At 41.8% G+C, this 17,557-nt stretch overlaps 1 protein-coding gene across 1 annotated transcript in view; it reads left to right on the top strand.

The window, feature by feature from the left end:
• The window catches only part of polr1a (RNA polymerase I subunit A), a 45,501-nt gene that overhangs the window by 21,099 nt on the left and 6,845 nt on the right, over positions 1–17,557 (top strand). Inside the window, exons 17-33 of the mRNA XM_035424468.1 lie at positions 566–648; positions 996–1,154; positions 3,155–3,253; positions 3,358–3,510; positions 3,604–3,686; positions 3,773–3,938; positions 4,348–4,569; positions 4,947–5,149; positions 6,030–6,197; positions 9,174–9,309; positions 10,466–10,623; positions 11,892–12,021; positions 12,296–12,412; positions 13,099–13,356; positions 14,212–14,412; positions 14,492–14,609; positions 15,203–15,367. Of these exons, the coding sequence (XP_035280359.1) occupies positions 566–648; positions 996–1,154; positions 3,155–3,253; positions 3,358–3,510; positions 3,604–3,686; positions 3,773–3,938; positions 4,348–4,569; positions 4,947–5,149; positions 6,030–6,197; positions 9,174–9,309; positions 10,466–10,623; positions 11,892–12,021; positions 12,296–12,412; positions 13,099–13,356; positions 14,212–14,412; positions 14,492–14,609; positions 15,203–15,367 (2,619 nt within the window). The remainder of the gene's footprint in view (positions 1–565; positions 649–995; positions 1,155–3,154; positions 3,254–3,357; positions 3,511–3,603; positions 3,687–3,772; positions 3,939–4,347; positions 4,570–4,946; positions 5,150–6,029; positions 6,198–9,173; positions 9,310–10,465; positions 10,624–11,891; positions 12,022–12,295; positions 12,413–13,098; positions 13,357–14,211; positions 14,413–14,491; positions 14,610–15,202; positions 15,368–17,557) is intronic.

The following is a 17,557-nucleotide window of genomic DNA, read 5'->3' as shown; positions in this document are numbered from 1 at the left end:
TTCAGGTAAAGTATTTTCCTTGCAACAAAATTGAATCGCTCTGCTTTGGTTTCCACTTGAAACTGGAACTCCTTCTAAAAATGCAGATTTCAACTGTCAGGTCTCAACAACAATTATCAATATAGACAGAAAAAAATTTCAATCTGTGTTTTCAATTAAATTTCACAGATTGCTTTCAAACTTGAAATTAAGAGGAACAGGATCTTTGGCCCTGTTCAGACCTGGCATTAAAATGCGTCTTGGGTGATCCGATCACAAGTGGACAGCTCTAACTACAGGTGTGAATGCACCCAAGACGCATTGAGGACGCATTGAGATCCGATCACTCAGACCACATTCGAAGGTGGTCTGGGTCGCATATGGCCACATTCTTTTAGCAGTGTGTTCGCAAATGCTTTCCGGGCCACATTAAAGGACCGCCTAGTCAACTGACGTCCTCTGCATAAGCGGAAGTACATACTCATTCGCGTCACAAGTGTGAAAATGCTATTCTTAACCATTTAGTCCGCCCCCCCCCCCCCTTCACAACCAGAAGTAAAACCTAAGGCTGGACTCTTATTCATAGGTGTGGAGGACATTTTGGTCAAACCCAGAGCAAACAAGAAAAGGAGTAAGATCATTGCAGAGTCAACCAAGTGTGGAGCACAGGTACAGAAATTGCCTCTCATACGTCTTGCATCTTACTAATGTGTAGTGATGTGATTGACCAGCACCTCAATTTTTTTTTTTATGTTCAGCCCCTAAGTGGAACCATAATCCCAAAAATACTGATTGACTTTTAGGGTGCATGATTTAGCTTAATTAATGGTGTTTACTACTCTTGTGGGAATGCCTTGTAATGTTCCTCCCCTTGTAAAACTGTAACTGAACACTGTTCAGTACTGTTCAGTTCACTGTTGACCCCATTTGGAAAAGAACAATAACTTGACCTATATCCAGACATTTCTTTTCCATTAATCTTTTATGTGGTTCTGATGGTTCCCCCCTCCCCACAGGCTCTGCGATCGGCCTTCAATATTCCCCCTACCGCCTCAGAGAGTGAGGCACGTGAGCGGTGGCAGGACGCCCACCTTAACCCCGACCAGCGCAATTTCAACACTGTGGACCTCAAATTCAAGGAAGTGGCCAGCCTTGTCAACAATGATATCAACAAGGTCAGCTTATGGGAACTTTGACCATTCAGTGACTGCTCAGAGATTAAGTATCACATGTAGGCATTGCAGTACTGTCCATTCTGTTACTGCTATTCAGTGATACCAATGGAAATACCTTAGAGCAATAGGACCTCCAGTGGAACATTGGAGTATTGGTTAATGTCTGTTGATAGAAACCAAAACAATCTTTGAATAAATTAGATATGCAGTTCCATAAGAAACAATTTGCTTACCAAAGGCTCACATGGCAAGCTTAACGGAATGACATCAGTATATTCTGTATATTACTAATAGCAGTTATTGTATTGAGTACTTCAGGAACAGCATTGAAAGTGGTAGTTACAGGTAGCTAGTTCTAGCAAAATGTTGATTATTGTTGGTGAATTTGCATTCACTGTGATTTTGTACCTGGTGTCCCTGTTGTATTATTTCCTGGTAATACCAGTTGCTAACTGGCAAACATACAACTGCGTAGTAAAAATTTGTGCTAGCAGTGCACACACAAACACACAACCTTACACAATCTTACTTATATGGCATTACTTTTTCATAGTTGCAAGCCAGAACCAACATTGGTTTGATTCTGTTTCCTAGCAAGTTGCCAGAAAGTCTACATTAGACTTTCTGGCAAGCTTTCTTATTACACTACTCTTACGGCCACAAATCTGCTAAACTACTGGGGGCCATTGTGTCCAACTTAGCAGGAGTTTAAAACTCTTGGCCATTGAACTGCAAGATTGCTGGAACAGCCACTCATAATCAGAGAGATAGGGAGCAGCTGCTCCAGTTGCACTGCAGGTTTATAGTCCAACAACAGTGTCACTCGACTGAAATCGCAGAACGTTCTTGAACGTTCTATTGTCACTCGACATTGACTGTTGTCTGTCATTAGCACACTTCTTGACACTCCAGCAACATTACAGCGACAGCTCACTGTTGGAGTACAATGGAGGAAGAAGCAGCCTTGATACATGTCATTATATCTGTTGCTGCTCAAAAGGAGATAGCAAACACCGAGGGAAAATTTCAGGGATGTGGTCTCAATACAAGGTGGCACTCGTTGGAAGAGTAGAATTCTCTAGAAATGCTTGAAGTTCAAGGATGTGGAGTTGGCTATTTCACTTGCTACACCAAAATGCCACAGAGCTTATTTGATTAGATATCACTAGTTGTTCTAAGTCTACAACACAAGCTAATGCATGCCAGTATCGTCCGCTGAAAGACTAACCATAACCCTATACAGTATGTAGGCTACAATATACTAGGCTACTGTTAATAATAAAGAAGAGAGAACTCATAAGTTGCTGTTAAAGCAAATAACATTATCATAACAGCGAAGGCCATGGCAGGGTCACCGCTCAATGCATTTTATGTCCTTGCACATCCTCAGCGACCGTCACAGCTACCACAGTGGCATTATTATTAGCAATCAATAATAGAGTGAACTTTGAGTGAGTGAGCGAGAAATACTTCAACTGGCAAGACTGAATTCAGCTATGTTGATAGATGCACCTAATGTCTACCACAATATTTATGAATTTGCTGTTGCAGACAGATTTCAAATGTAAATTACAAACATTTGAGACTCTGATCGATTGGGACAGTATTGCCGCAACCTCGGGATGCTCAAAACTAGCCCTCAGCTCAGTAGTACTGCTGGTTTTCTCTTCTGCTTCATTATCCATACTCCAATTATGTCACTGATTGGCCAGAGATGACACTTACCTTATGTGTCAGGTTTAAATCTGTCCCTGATTAAGGGGGAGAAATTAAAACCAACAGTACTACTGGCCCCAGGGACCAGACTGGAGGATCACTGACCTACACTGTGCTATCTAATGGAAGTGTAGTGTTGAGAATGACCCTGCTGTCAAATAGAAGTGTGATTCTCAGAATGGCATTGCACTGTTTAATAGGGGAGTGTTTCTGATGATGACATTGCACTGTTTAGTAGAGGAACGGCATTGAGAATGGCTTACTCTGAACTTGGTTGTCCTCAGGTGTGTATGCCACAGGGACTGCACCGCCGCTTTCCAGAGAACAACCTCCAGCTGATGGTGCAGTCCGGCGCCAAGGGCTCCACCGTCAACACCATGCAGGTACAGTCCCCCTACACTCCTAAAGGCTGCCTGCATCTTACAGCTTTCACTAAAACACTTGTGTGGCCATTTGACAGTCTGAACCATGAGGAAATGTTCCACAGATCTCCTGCCTGCTGGGTCAGATTGAATTGGAGGGCCGCCGCCCACCACTGATGCCCTCTGGGAAGTCCCTACCCTGTTTCCAGCCCTATGATGTGTCACCTCGGTCAGGGGGGTTTGTCTCTGGCCGGTTTTTGACAGGCATCAAACCTCCGGTGAGTCGCCCGTCATCTCCAGGATGTGACCGAGTATCTGTCCCGGAAACTGTTCCTGAGGGCTGTTACCTAATTCAAATTCTCTTTCCTTAGGAGTACTTTTTCCATTGCATGGCTGGTCGGGAGGGACTGGTGGATACTGCTGTGAAAACAAGTCGATCAGGGTATTTGCAAAGGTGAGGTCAGGGCGGTGTAGTGCCAGGGCTATGGTGCGGTGGTATTGTTATTTATCTTTATTAAAACACATTATCTGTTGGCTTAGGTGTATCGTTAAGCACCTGGAGGGCTTGGTGGTGCAGTATGACCTGACAGTGCGGGACAGCGACGGCAGTGTTGTGCAGTTCCTGTACGGGGAAGATGGCCTGGACATCCCCAAAACGCAATTCCTGCAGCCTCGCCAACTCCCGTTTATCCAGGAAAACTATGAGGTACGAGATGTCTCTTTCTCTTGTTGCTAATGGAAGGTTAGCACACTAATGGGGGAAAAGCATTTAATGCAGTGACCGGAATTCTCCTGGAGGGCCGTGAGTGCACTCCTTTAATTTTCATTTGGTTCCTTTGATGTAATTGGTTCAACAATTCTCAAGTCTGTGGCAGATGCTTAATCCTAAAATGTGTCTTTTTCTACTTTGATGCAAAAAGTGAGAACAAAGTGCTAGAATACACAATTAAGAGCAAAGAATAATCGTACACACAGTGCCAGTCCAGAAATTAGGATTTGAAAGTTGTCAAAAAATATAAATAAGTATGTTTTGTCTAGTTTTATGGAAACTGTTCAGCACAAAGTTACCCGCATTTGAAAAACTGATTCATGTGCCACTGTGCCCTGACCTGCAGGTCATCAGGAAGTCCAATTGCTTGGATGAAGTACTGGGGAGAATGGACTCTGAGGCAGCAGCCAGCCACTTCAGAGCCCTTCGTAAATGGAAGGCCAGGCGGGAGGCAGCCGCCTGCAGGGAGGGGCCATTCTTGCTGTTCTCCCAGAAGAAACTGTCCAAGCAGAAATGCCAGAGCGAGCAAGGGGAACTCTCTGCAGGGCGGGACAGTGCCACACTGCAGGTGGAGTGCTCCTCAAACCCTCTCAGTTTACATATGTTGCATGTAGTTATGCATCATCACAAATGTTTTGAAATGACAGTGTGGGGTACAGGGAAATAGAGGGAGAGAGATCAGTGAAAGTGAGCATTTGGACATAAAAAGTATATAGTAAATTCCTGTTGAATGGCCTTTTATTGGATAAATGGATATAGCCCTAACTTTTCCAGGGTTCATTTCAATATGTTCAACTGTAGGTGTTCTTTGGATCTTGTGACAAAAGCACGCCCATTTTCTGCTCTTGGTCCTTCAAACCAGCACATCCTATAAAAAACTTGTTCTTGTCTAAACTTTCAGATCCATGTTGTGAATCCCTCTGTTTTTTACTGTTGGTTCTATAGCTGGTGGAGCGCTGGCGTTCTCTGGATAATTCTAAACGCAGTAAATACACAAAGAAGACATTGCACTGCCCTGAGCCCTGTCTGGCCCATCTCCGCCCAGACATCTCCTTTGGGTCAGTCTCGGAGACATTTGATGCCATCGTGGAGTGCTACCTCTCCAAGGTGGTCTCTGAAGAATACTCCAAGGAACTGGAAACTGACAGGTGACTTCCTGTCACCGCACTCACACCGGCCATACGTTGCATTATCAACAGAACGCCCCAGTAGAGTCTGCAAAATAAGATCACAGGCTCACAGTAACATTGAGGGAAAATTTGAACATTAAGCCTTAACTATTCAATATTTCACAATTTTCACATTGAAAGAAATATATTAGTAATATTGAATACCAGTAAGACTGCTTTAGCAGTCGTGCAGAAACCAAAAAAAGACACTTGATTTATTGAAATAAAATGCACATATGCCTTAAATGCATCTGTTATTTTCTGGATTTTGACTGACAAACTTCCTAGGGAAATTCCGAGTAAATAACTTGTGGAAAAACTTGAGCATTTGTCTTAACCACGCCACTTAAGCTGATCTGGGAATGAAAGCTAGTGCTGCTAATGCTATCACTAATACTGTTAACGCTAATGCTAATAATCTGCTGCAATTTGTAATTTAGAGAGCTCGGATTCATAGTGATTGATGTCACCTTATTTGATTTGCTGGTGACATGATTTGATTTGTTTTGTTATGCATACTGTTTATATCATACATTGTACATGCACACACATAGTATACTATGTACCATGCTGACATTACCTGAGGTTTATATATTTTACGTAATTATACTGTAAATTGATTGGTCTAGTGTTGCTATATTTCTTTGTGTAACTTTTAAACCTTTTAAAGACAAGCCCAATGAACAGATTAAATGTTGTATGTCAGTATTTTGTATGGCAGTGGAGGTGTTAAGGTTAGTTATAATTCAAATCAGGTGCCTTTACACTTGTAGTGTTTCGTCTCCTAATGATGACCATAATAATGGTAATAGAAGAACAAAGAATTTCTCCCTGCTAACCTACACTCTTCATGTCCTAGACTGAGGCAGCTGCTTCAGCTGAAGTGGCAGAGGGCACTGTGTGATCCAGGCGAGGCAGTGGGGCTTCTGGCTGCCCAGAGCATCGGGGAGCCCTCCACCCAGATGACCCTGAACACTTTCCACTTTGCTGGCAGGGGAGAGATGAATGTAACCCTGGGAATCCCAAGGTAGGTTGCCTCCCGAGAAGTGGGCAGCACCATCATTGTACAGGGGACCAGAGGAATTTTGAATGCAGTTTGCAATTGTAGTGTGGTGTGGTATGTTTATTTGGAATGTCGAGTATGTATTTAGGGTAGAGTGTGTGTAATTGTAGTACTGTGTGTGTTTGGAATACAGAATAATTGTTGTGCAAGTATCTGTTTGGAGTGTTCAGTGTGGAGTGTGTATTCAGAGTACAGTGTGTAATTGTTTGGTGTGTGTTGGAGCATTGAGTGTGTATTTAGTGTACAGTGTTTGTGTTTTTTGTCATTTTTTGTTTTTGCTGTTGTGTTAGGCCCCTGGGCATGTGCCCATTTGGCCTGTGTATTAATCTGGCTTTGGCATTGAGTGTGCATTTAGAGTACAGTGTGTGTAATCACGGCCGGCGGCAGCTATGGGCAGGGGTGGGCTCAGCCCACCCAAACGGGCGTCTTGCCCACCCAATCAAAAGTTAAGAGAAATTTTGTTCAGCCAATGGAAAAATGGCACATAAAATACCAGTCCTGTTCCTAACTTCTGATTGGGTGGGCAGCCACGGGTTGAAACAGCTAGTTTCTCTGATGCAGTGTACTGCCAGTTGATTTAATTAGCCGTATTAAAGAGCATATTGCAGGTTGGAGCCCCCAGTGAATCAATGTGTAGGAAAATTATGCAGGAACTAGATGTTCATAAAAATATACTTGTATATACACACTAGTGACTTCTGGAGTCGTTTTTTTTGTGAGAGAATTTTACTTCGGCATCTAAAAAACGCCAACCCGGAAGTGACGCAACAGAAGGGAGAGCGGTCATGTTGAACAATAAGAAGAATGGATCTCAATGCTAGTTTTGACACAAGAGGTTGTAAATGTTTATGCAAACGCATATGACGGACCACAGCCTTACCATTATGAGCCTGCTAGGCGTCCAAGAGACCAGGCACAGACCAGGGTTACAAGGAATATTGGTCAGAGGAGAGAAATTGAGTTGGTGTCAGGAGAACCAGTGGAGAACTGGGCAGGTGTCTTGGTGAGTGACCAGCGTTAGCTTATAGATATGTCCACATTATTTAATATCACTAACCTATTTAAAGACACTCAATTTCAAAAATAACGTATATAACCGAAATATTTTGAGCAGTAATACTTACATAGCAATATAACATTTTATCTGTGTTCAGTAGATAGAGACAGAGACAGTAAATCAATGACACAGTCCTATCCACTTCTGTTTCGCTCCAGAAAACGATGTCAGCTAGGCTATCAGCAAACAAATGGCTTAGCTATGCCCAGACGTCCTCAATAATAATAGTATTTTCCAAGAAATTACGAAAAATCGTTGACAACGCTTTGTTAGGTGCAGCGTCTTTTAATGCTACCCCAGAGTGTGCATAAGTGAATGCGATGATGAAAAAAGATTTGGTTACGCTGACCTATAAAACGCTATTCCAAAAGCAAAAATAGACATGTTATACATCGTTAGAAAGCTCAATCAAGCCAGACCGTACTAAAAAGGGCGACAATGCCGTAATCAACATGTGTGGTATTATGCACAGCTATTTTGGAAGGCGTCACAAATGCGCGTATATTTCACAAACGGATTGTCCAAGACAATATATGACCACTCAGTCTCAAAAGCGACATGTCTACACGTAAAACCAATGGTAAGGTTGTATGTTTATTCAATATTTAGTCCCAGATATTGACTGTAGAATGACATGGTATCATTTTAAGAAACTTTTTCTCATTTATTTCATTATTCAGTGAGCAGCGTTTTCACCGCTGTATTGGCATACCTTAGGGCTATTGTCGGGTTTATCTTGTTGCTATGACGGAATACGATTTTTTAGTGGTAAAAGAATATTTTTATGAATGCCAAGATAGACAATATTGTCCATTATGTCATGTGTGGGGGGTGCAGTTGTAGATGAGACTGCAGGGAGGGGGTGGGTGTTAAATGAACGACCAGAGCGACAATGGTGGTGCTGCGAAACTCCATATTCGGCATAGTTGTCCTCTATCGTCTACTAATGGAACTAAAACAACGCGTTTCTTTTTTAAACTCATACTTTGGTTGCAGTAGCACTGATTGTCTGAGTTCAGTAAACTTGACAAGCCGGCATGCCGACCACTAGGGGCTTTGTACTAAGAGGTTAATACAGTCAATGGAAATAGCAAAACCTAACCCAACATTTTCAAAATTTAGAAATCTCATCTGGACAGGTATTTATGGTCCTACAAAGAAGAAATGTCCTGGAAAAGGAGGACTGGTCAGCCTTGTCAAAATGCAAAAATGTTATTATCGATTGCCTTTTAAGTCTAATAGTGCTACATCATAAAATGAAAAAATCTTGTTTTACACGCTAACTGCAGGTGACTATAAACATAGCTAACAAGTAAATTGTAACTTACCTTCAGTTGACTAGCTTTTGTGAAACTTACTTGAGATCAAGACTTGGAATTCTTGGTAACCCGTTGTATAAGTGGAATAAACCCCTCCAGCTGTCCCGGTTATTGGAAAATAATGTACTTCGGTGGTAGTATGGGGTTACAGAAGAAATCATAGGACAGATGGACCAACGACAACGTCGCTTTTACATACGTCAGTGGACTAATTTGCCTAACTTTCGCGGGTCTTTAGACCGCGGTGGAAACGCAGACAACCCTGGGCTGAAGGAACCTTTTAGTTCCTTGAAAAGTAGTTCCTGGGGCTAAAAGTTCCGGGTACTTTGGGTGGAAACGAAGCTATTGTGTACTTTTGTTGGCTTATATGTTTTAGTTTTGCTTTTCTTTTTGCCATGTCTTTTTTTTTTTTTTCCATTGTGTTGGGCTCCTTTTTGTTGTGGGCCCCCGTGTATATGCCCATTTGGCCTGTGCACTAATCTTGCCTTGGCATTGAGTGTATATTTAGAGTGCAGCATGTGTGACTTGGCTCTCCAGAGTAATGCTGCTGCTTTTGTATTACAGGCTGAGGGAGATCCTGATGATCGCTAGCTCCAGCATAAAGACCCCTATGATGCGTGTTCCCGTGCTGAACACTAGGAGAGCACTGAAGAAGGTTCAGACCCTCCGGAAGAAGTTAACACGCGTTTGTCTGGCAGAGGTGAGTGTGTCTGGTAGAACTGATTATGATCAGTAGATGCAGGCATGTTTGTTGTAAGGTGTGGTATCTAGAGAGAACATGTTCCATAAGTATTTTGTATTCACTGGGTGTCCTTAACTGGACTGTCATCAGTATATCATCAGTGGCCGTGTTGAAACTGCATATTGCATCATATGTACATATAAGTATTTGCTGCATACTTACAGTACTGCATATTTAGTATGCATGTATGTCGTATGCTGGAAATATATGCACAACTCACTGAGCACATTTCCCCAGAGCTATTTAAGTATCCCATTGTCATTGCTAAATTTAATAACATGCACCAAGTAGCATTTAAATTGCTCTAGTAATAATAAAAATACATCTTTCCTCTATGTGCTGTTTTCAGTAGTCCCTGCAATACGTCCCATGACAGAATTCATTCATTTTAATGGGAGTTATTTTTATCCAAAATGCTTGTTTGCAATCTCGCTAACACTATTGTTAGCCACAGCTGTTGGCTTGCTGACTAGCCAGCTGACATTACAATAACAAGGCCCAATAACAAGACATTACAATAACACTAGCTGTAAGTAGCTAATGATTTTTGGGCATCTTTGATTGTGTGCTTGATTGCTAGCTCACTAACACCAGCTCTGCTGTTGCTGGCTACAGCTATCTGCTGTCCGGATGGCTAACCTGGCTAAAGTATAAGCTAACTTTGGCTAACTAGCTAGAAGTAGCTAATGACCATTTATTAAACTGTGACTAACTTTTCACCAAGTTACTAATAAATTATTTGTTTATATGCAGTTAAGGTGAGGATTTAAACAAACCAGTTTAGTATGCTGGATGCATACTAATTTGTATTAATTGTGTCGAATTGTGTCAAGTATGCTAATATGTATTTCACGTATAACTGGGTTGAAAATATGACGGTAAACCCCTTAGTTTGATTTTAAAAAGGCAGAAGCTTGTCCATTATAACTTATGGGGAAAGTTGCGGTATACTGGACGCCATATTGGTTTCTGCAACTTCTTACTCCTCCTGCCTCTCCAGTTCTTGTATACATTCTTTGGATCATTCATATTAGCCCTCTGTTTTGTTTGCCATAAAAGCTTCCACTGGGGTTCTGCACTCTGTAATGTGGGTTCCACTCTGCTGTGCTGCCAGGTGTTGCAGAGACTAGATGTGCAGGAGATACTTCGGGTTGACGGAAAGCAGCAGAAAAGCCGGGTCTTCAAGCTCACATTCCACTTCCTGCCTCCAGAGCGCTACAAAGATGATAACCTGCTGTCCCCCCAGCAGATTCTGCACTACATGGAAACCAGGTGATCTTCTCCTGTTGTGGGTAGCCTTTCAAAGCAGGGCTTTAAGACACTTTGTAGGGCATTTTAAGGTATGCCAGGCTTAAACCCCTAAACAAACCATGCCACTTTGCTTGGGGGTGTAGCTTTGTTTTGAATGGAACTTGTGACCACCAGTGACTACAGATGCCGCTAAATCCACCAAAACAGAAAAATGACCGATAGACACTTTCAATTAACAATGATTTTTTCATTTGGAAAATTTAAATTATTGATTGGGAAAAGCAATTTTCCTGGAGAGAGCTCCTGAATGTTATGTCCTTTTGAGGCATTTGGACATTGTAGCATCTGCTATGCAGTCCCTCAACACAGTTGTTCCAATGTTGCAGAAATCATCAATAAGTCATTTATTTGTGTTATGTTTCTGCTGGTTTGTGCATTTTGATACTTTTGTTCTTGACAGTAACAGACAGGGCGCCAACGCTAATGGTAGCGTGTCAGCCATATTGGTGTAGTTGTAGAGGCACATCTTCATGTGCCCTCAGTGCGCGAAACATTTTTATTTAAAAAATTCAGCAGCAATATCTCTCCAAATATTTGGATATGATATGGAGCTAGTTATGATATTGGCAAAAAGAGAAATTAATTGCTAGCCTAATGATTCACGGCATTAATGCTTGATCTGTTCTGTTATGAAAAGAACTAAGTTTGCTACACCACTCACCTTTCAATATGGTTGTTTGAACCTGTAAAATAAAAATAAAAAACTCAATGCACAAAAAAATGCATGTACATGCAAAAGTTATACATATTTAAATAATACTATTTTTACATTCCCATTTATTTTCAAATGTATTTATTTCTATAGTTTTCATCAAATGTCAATGAAATGTTATTGGGTGGAAACTCCTCAGTCTCGTTTCATTAAAAGAAGTAATATGCTGAGAGAACAGCAAAAATGTCTTGTAAAGCTGATGGCTGTAACAGTCATTTTACAAAATTCTCCTCAAAACTATAATCATTTAAAAACATATGCAATAAATATTAAACAGAATACTACCCAGTCAGTCCTGAAAATGATCCACCATTCCATTGCCCACTGTGGTCACTTAAATGGGGTTCTCCCTACAAAACAGGGCAAAACTCACATGTTCGTTGATGTGAGATCTGTATGGTATGGAAAGCCAGTGGATGGAAAGATTCTCAATCTCATGAGAGGAGCCAGGCACTGTGCTTAGCTGCTTATGTTGATGATGATGAGTTTGAGCTAATTCCGTGTTCTATCTCTACAGGTTCTTCCGCATCCTGTTGGAGGCCATAAAGAAGCGGAGTGCCAAGCTGGCATCCATAAACAGGGTAGACATGCGGAAGGCCAGTCAGAAGGACACTGACCGGGACACTGGTGATTCCCAGGGCAGCCTGGTAAGCTGAGTGGGCATACAAGGAACCTACACAGTATATCAAGGGAAAACCCATCTAGTTGATTCAGTGCAAATGGGCAGCAAGCGGTATAAATGCATTGTTTGGATGGGAGATTGAGTTCCCCCATCATCACAAGATGCATTTACCACCTCTATTACCACCGCTGTCTTACCCTTTTAAAAGCCTCAGGAAACCTTCCCCATTAACTTCTTATGCAAAAGCCTACAGTACTGTGATTCTCATGTCTGTATGGTGTTTATTGCCTGTTTTGTAGGGTAATGGCGATGGGGAAGAGGAGGCGGGGGAGGGAGGTGAGATTGTGGACGGCGAAGCTGATGAAGGAGATGCTGATGCCACCGACACCAAACGGAGAGAGAAGCAGGAGGAGGAGGTATAAATGGGAAGCATGAGACATTTTGACACCACCTTTGTGGTGCACACTGTGAAATGATGTTGAGCGAGTCTGCATCAGAATGATGTGTCAGCCTTCACAACACTATTAGGTTTAGTAACAATGTAGAGTTTAGTAACACACAATTGGACAATTGTATGCTCATGAAGTGATAATATGCACAATCAGCAACAGTGTCCATGTTTGGCTAGTATGCCAAGCAGGTGTGTCAATATTGTGAGCATGTAGAAACATTCCCCTCAAAATGTATCTTGACGGTCTTCACAAAAACATACATGCAAATACACTATACATTCATATTCAGACATATACTGAATATGCATTATATTACATTGCAAACATTTAGCAGACTCTCTTATCCAGGAGGACTGATTCATGAGCAATGGCACCAGGCCTGGCTATCAACATTCAGATACTAGTGAACGTATATGCAACATCACTAAACCACTAATGAAAATTAACTATGCTTACCAAGAACCAAGATACAGCTGAACCTGAATGCACACACATTACATCCATAACAAGCCCTAAAAAACAAAATGGCAAGCTGTGGTCAGCTAAGCAGTGAAGTGAGATGAGGAGTACTTATGTACCCAAGTACATATTCACTCGTGAACAGATGCATGACACGCACACATGAGCATCCCCTGCGTGTCATGTTGCAGGTGGATTACGAGAGCGAAGAGGACGAGGACGAGGACGAGAGAGATGACCTGGCGGAAGAGACAGAGGAAACGCCCCCTAAGGACATGGAGGAGGATAAAGAGCCAGAGGAGGACTACACCGCGCCCCCTGGATTCGCTGATGGTGGCAAGCCAGATCAGACACATTCCCAGGATTTGTTGAGGGTCAATGCTGTCCTTGACATAAGCTCAGCCATCGAGACCTACACATACGACTGCAAAAATGGCCTGTGGTGTGAGGTGTGTGTTAGTGAGTGAGTGTGCTCAGGTGTGCTTTGTAATTATCGCTTTGTGTGTGCTTTGTATTACCTTTTCAGTTACTTGGTGTTTTAAAAATATTTTAAGAATAATTTTTAAAAAATTTCCTCTATCTTCTCTTCTATTTGCCTAATTGCATAAATACTCATGCCATAATCTCTGCTGCCAATAGGGGAGAGTGCACACAGGCACAAACTCTGCTGAAAGTGATGTTGTATGGTGGTATATTAATGCCAGAAATCGTGAGAGAAAACAAGATCTGTGTACAGGAAAATCGTGGAGAATTTGTTGTTCAGCGGTTTTACAGCACTCGCCTGTGGCTGTTCCTGACGGCTTGAGGTTTTCTGCTTTGTTCGGAAACAATCTGTGAAACTGTCAGCTGTGTAATTTTACAAGTATTGTCATATGTGAGTGTGACAATACTCTGGAATATACCCCCTGCAACAGTTTCTATTGATTTATCTGTGATCTCTATCATGTGTAAGTTCACTAGTTTACCTTGGAATGTTTTTGACCTGACCACACTGGTTTCAATAATGCAGTTAAGCAAAACCTGAATTCTTCTACATTGCACAACATGGCAAGCCCGGCAGGTTCTTGTGGATTCCATTCTTCACTTTGGAATGTAGCACCTTCATAATAACAGTTTTGAAGTTCAGTACTCATGGTTCCCTATTGGTGGATCATACTTCTTTAAGCACTGTTCTATGTGTTACTTTGTCTGGCTGTGAGTAGTCTTGTGGAGTGGCTGGAGCAAACGGTGCCGTTTCTGGCACATGCACAATGGTCACCACGCAGTCATCTTCTTGAAGCTCTGACTCCGCACTGTTTCTCCAGGTAACGCTGATTCTGCCTGTCAGCAAGGTGCACTTTGACCTGACGTCCCTAGTAGGCACACAGGCGCAGAGTGCGGTCGTGCACGAGACCAAGGGCATAACTCGCTGCCTGCTGAGTGAGGTGACCACACCACAAGGCACGAAAGAACTGATGCTGAACACTGAGGGCATCAACCTGCAGGAGCTTTTCAGATACAGTGAGGTGAGGTGACCCTACCCCGCCCCGTCCTACCCCCAACAGCCAGCCTCCAGACACATCTCACCCTTTTTCTTGCCCACAGATTTTGGACTTGAACCGGTTGTATTCCAATGAGATCCACGCCATGGCCAACACATATGGCATAGAGGTGGCACTGAGAGTCATCGAGAAGGAGATCAAAGATGTCTTTGCGGTCTATGGTGAGGATGTCTCGCCTCCCTTTTGTTTTTAGTGATTCATTAATTTGAGGCGATCACCGTGTTTTGCACAGTCTTTGATTGGTTCATAAGTAAAAGATGGTACATGATGGCTGCACACATTATTGGGTTCTTTAGGATTCACTCTTACCCTCATTAACTTGCAATGACCATTCATAAAACTGAATGGTAAAAAATATATTGATAATGATTTAATCACTGTTTTATTAATCAGTTTTCACATGCATGCCACCTGGCCTCAGTGTATGTACTGTAAGATATGTCACAACATGATATACAATAATCTAATGTACAGAAAAGGGAGGAGGTCTATATCTTTACAGTACAGGAGAAGAGCTCTATTGTATTAGTTACAAAGAGAGGAGCTCAGTTTCATCAGTATTGGAAGACAAGCTCTTCTTTTGTTATCATACAGGAGAGAGAGAAAGTTGTGTTTTTCTGAAAATACAGGGAGTTGATCCCTGATAGTTTCTCCTCCCGCCTCACACACACAAAGGCAGTCTGTTAAAATGCCTCAGTAGGGAACATGGATGTGGCTCAGTTTCTGATTGTATCCCTCCCCCTACCATACACAGGTATTGAGGTAGACCCTCGGCACCTGTCCCTGGTGGCAGATTACATGACATTTGAAGGCATGTACAAGCCCCTCAACCGCTTTGCTATCCAGTCCAACTCCTCCCCTTTGCAGCAGATGACATTTGAAACCAGCTACAAGTTTCTGAAGCAGGCCACCATGCTGGGTGAGTGCACATATTTAAGTTACTGCTATTTGGTGTTCTTTCTGCAGGTTTAAGTGGAATTTTTTTCTTTGTTTTTAACACATGCTCATATAGAACAAATAAGTCTCCTCCTCCATTGTCAACCCCAACCGCTCACATCCTTTTAATGACATTTCCTAGCTCAAAATAGGGCTTAGGAGGTGACTGTCAGCAATTGTGGTCAGTCCAGCTTTACTGCTTTACTTGACACATCCTATTCCTATATTTACCTCCATTTACCTCCATGTAGCCTATACTGAAGGAATTACACATAGTAAGCGGGTCATTCTGTAGGAATAGTAGTATGTGGAATTGCTGTATGTCTGGAAATGCATTTAATTTTTGTCACTCAAAACAGTACAATATTATTTAACCTTTTGAATTATTTAAGCTTAATGAATCCACACAAATACTAGCTTACTTTATTTAAATTACTCATGTACATTCACTCAAAGAATGCTTGCACCATCCTTTTGGTGTTACTTGTTCCTTAAACAACATTAAAGGCTTTTCAGAATTTTATTTCTCAGTTCTATCTGCACAGATAGTCAAAACAGTGTAGGTTAATGATAAGTAGAATTCACTTCATTGCAGAACGGATTATCTAATCATTCAGGTATTTGCACAGAATTGCCATTGGTGCATATTTCAGATATTTTCATGGAATAATGTCCAACTGCATAGCATTATGATCTATAAATATACATTAAAAGTCGGCAGATCCGGCTTAATCAAACTGGCAGTTGCCCTATAAAGCCACAAACTGCCAAAATGTATGACGGTAGCAAGTTTCTGTTGAAAATCACATCGATAGCAGACACCTGAGTGGCACATGCGGTTGTCAGCACAGTTTTATTCTTTTATGCAATTAAGCGGATTCTACTGTAGTTATTTTAGGGTCTATAGTTGCATGTAGACTTTGAAACGTTCAAAAAAACTAATAAATAACTTGGAATTCAGTAGCCTATCATTCACAACCAAATTGTACCATTTCTACTTTTTTCTACTTTTACTGGTGTTTTTGTGCAATTTCTGCTTTAGGCAGCTTGAAAAAACACTTATATGGACTAAGACATTTCAATGCAGGAAAAACCCTGTTGTCATTATCGAGAAAAAGCAATTCCAGAGTTGACTAGTTTTTGAACAAGCCCTGACCGGTCAGAGCTTGGTGGAGACGGCACAAAATTTGATTGAGGCAGCCACCTCAGTGTTTTCCTCTATGCAGGAAAAACCCTGCTCTGGGATATTGAGTCAGAGATCACTCCCCACATCTAGTCCATGGACTTAAGTAGGTATTACTGTTTTTGCTTTATCCATAGCAGATATGCGTATATGCATATTCCAATTTTGCCACTTTTTGCATAGTGACTACATTTTTCAATATCCCAGTGTAAGCCCAACATACCAAATTGTGTGCAATGTTAACCTTTTCGTGCTATACAGGCACCACTTTTGTTGCCCTCTGTTTACAATTCACTGTCACAGAACTCACATTCTCATCTTTACTAAGCTTATGTGGTATAAGCCATTGAAATGTAGCTTTTGCTCCCACCTTACCTCCTTCTGCCATTGTCTCTTTATACACAATGGCACATTTGCTGGGAAAATTCTGTCCAGCCCATTGCTGCAATGTCCATGTGAAGCCCTTTCTTTGGGAAGTGTTTGCACATGTGCAGGATGGTTCACATTGCTACTGGCATATGGCCTTCTCATTACCGACGTTGTCCTGCAATACTAATCCCGTCCGGACAGCGCACCTGTTGGTTCTTGACCATATTGGATTGGAAATCGCATTGTTGACCATCAGAAAACCTTTTGAGCTAAGGCTGAAGACTTAAGATAATATTAAATATGTTTGATTTTGTCGGAACAATCTAAACAAGGAAAAGACTGTCACAAACTCAGTTGGAGCTTAATAAAATCTCACACAAATTGTGAGTTGTGACAGGGGCGTGCACTGACTGAGGTAAGACTGGAAATATTTTTCTAAGATTGTGAAATCGTTTAAAATATTGTCCAATATAAGAATAGCTTCAGGGGTTTGAGTTTACCTTTTTCAAACCATGAGTGGCCTTCCTTGAAGGCATTGTCCTCATATTAAACATCTCTGGCAGTATTTTGCACTGTTTTGGGTATTCCAGGCCACTGCCAATCGCTCTGAATGTTGTCTAA

This window comes from Anguilla anguilla, chromosome 7 (genome assembly GCF_013347855.1).
Source record: "Anguilla anguilla isolate fAngAng1 chromosome 7, fAngAng1.pri, whole genome shotgun sequence".
In the NCBI taxonomy this organism is placed as follows: Eukaryota; Metazoa; Chordata; class Actinopteri; order Anguilliformes; family Anguillidae; genus Anguilla; species Anguilla anguilla.
Note: the sequence above shows the minus strand (reverse complement) of the source record. Positions and strands in the feature narration are given on the sequence as shown.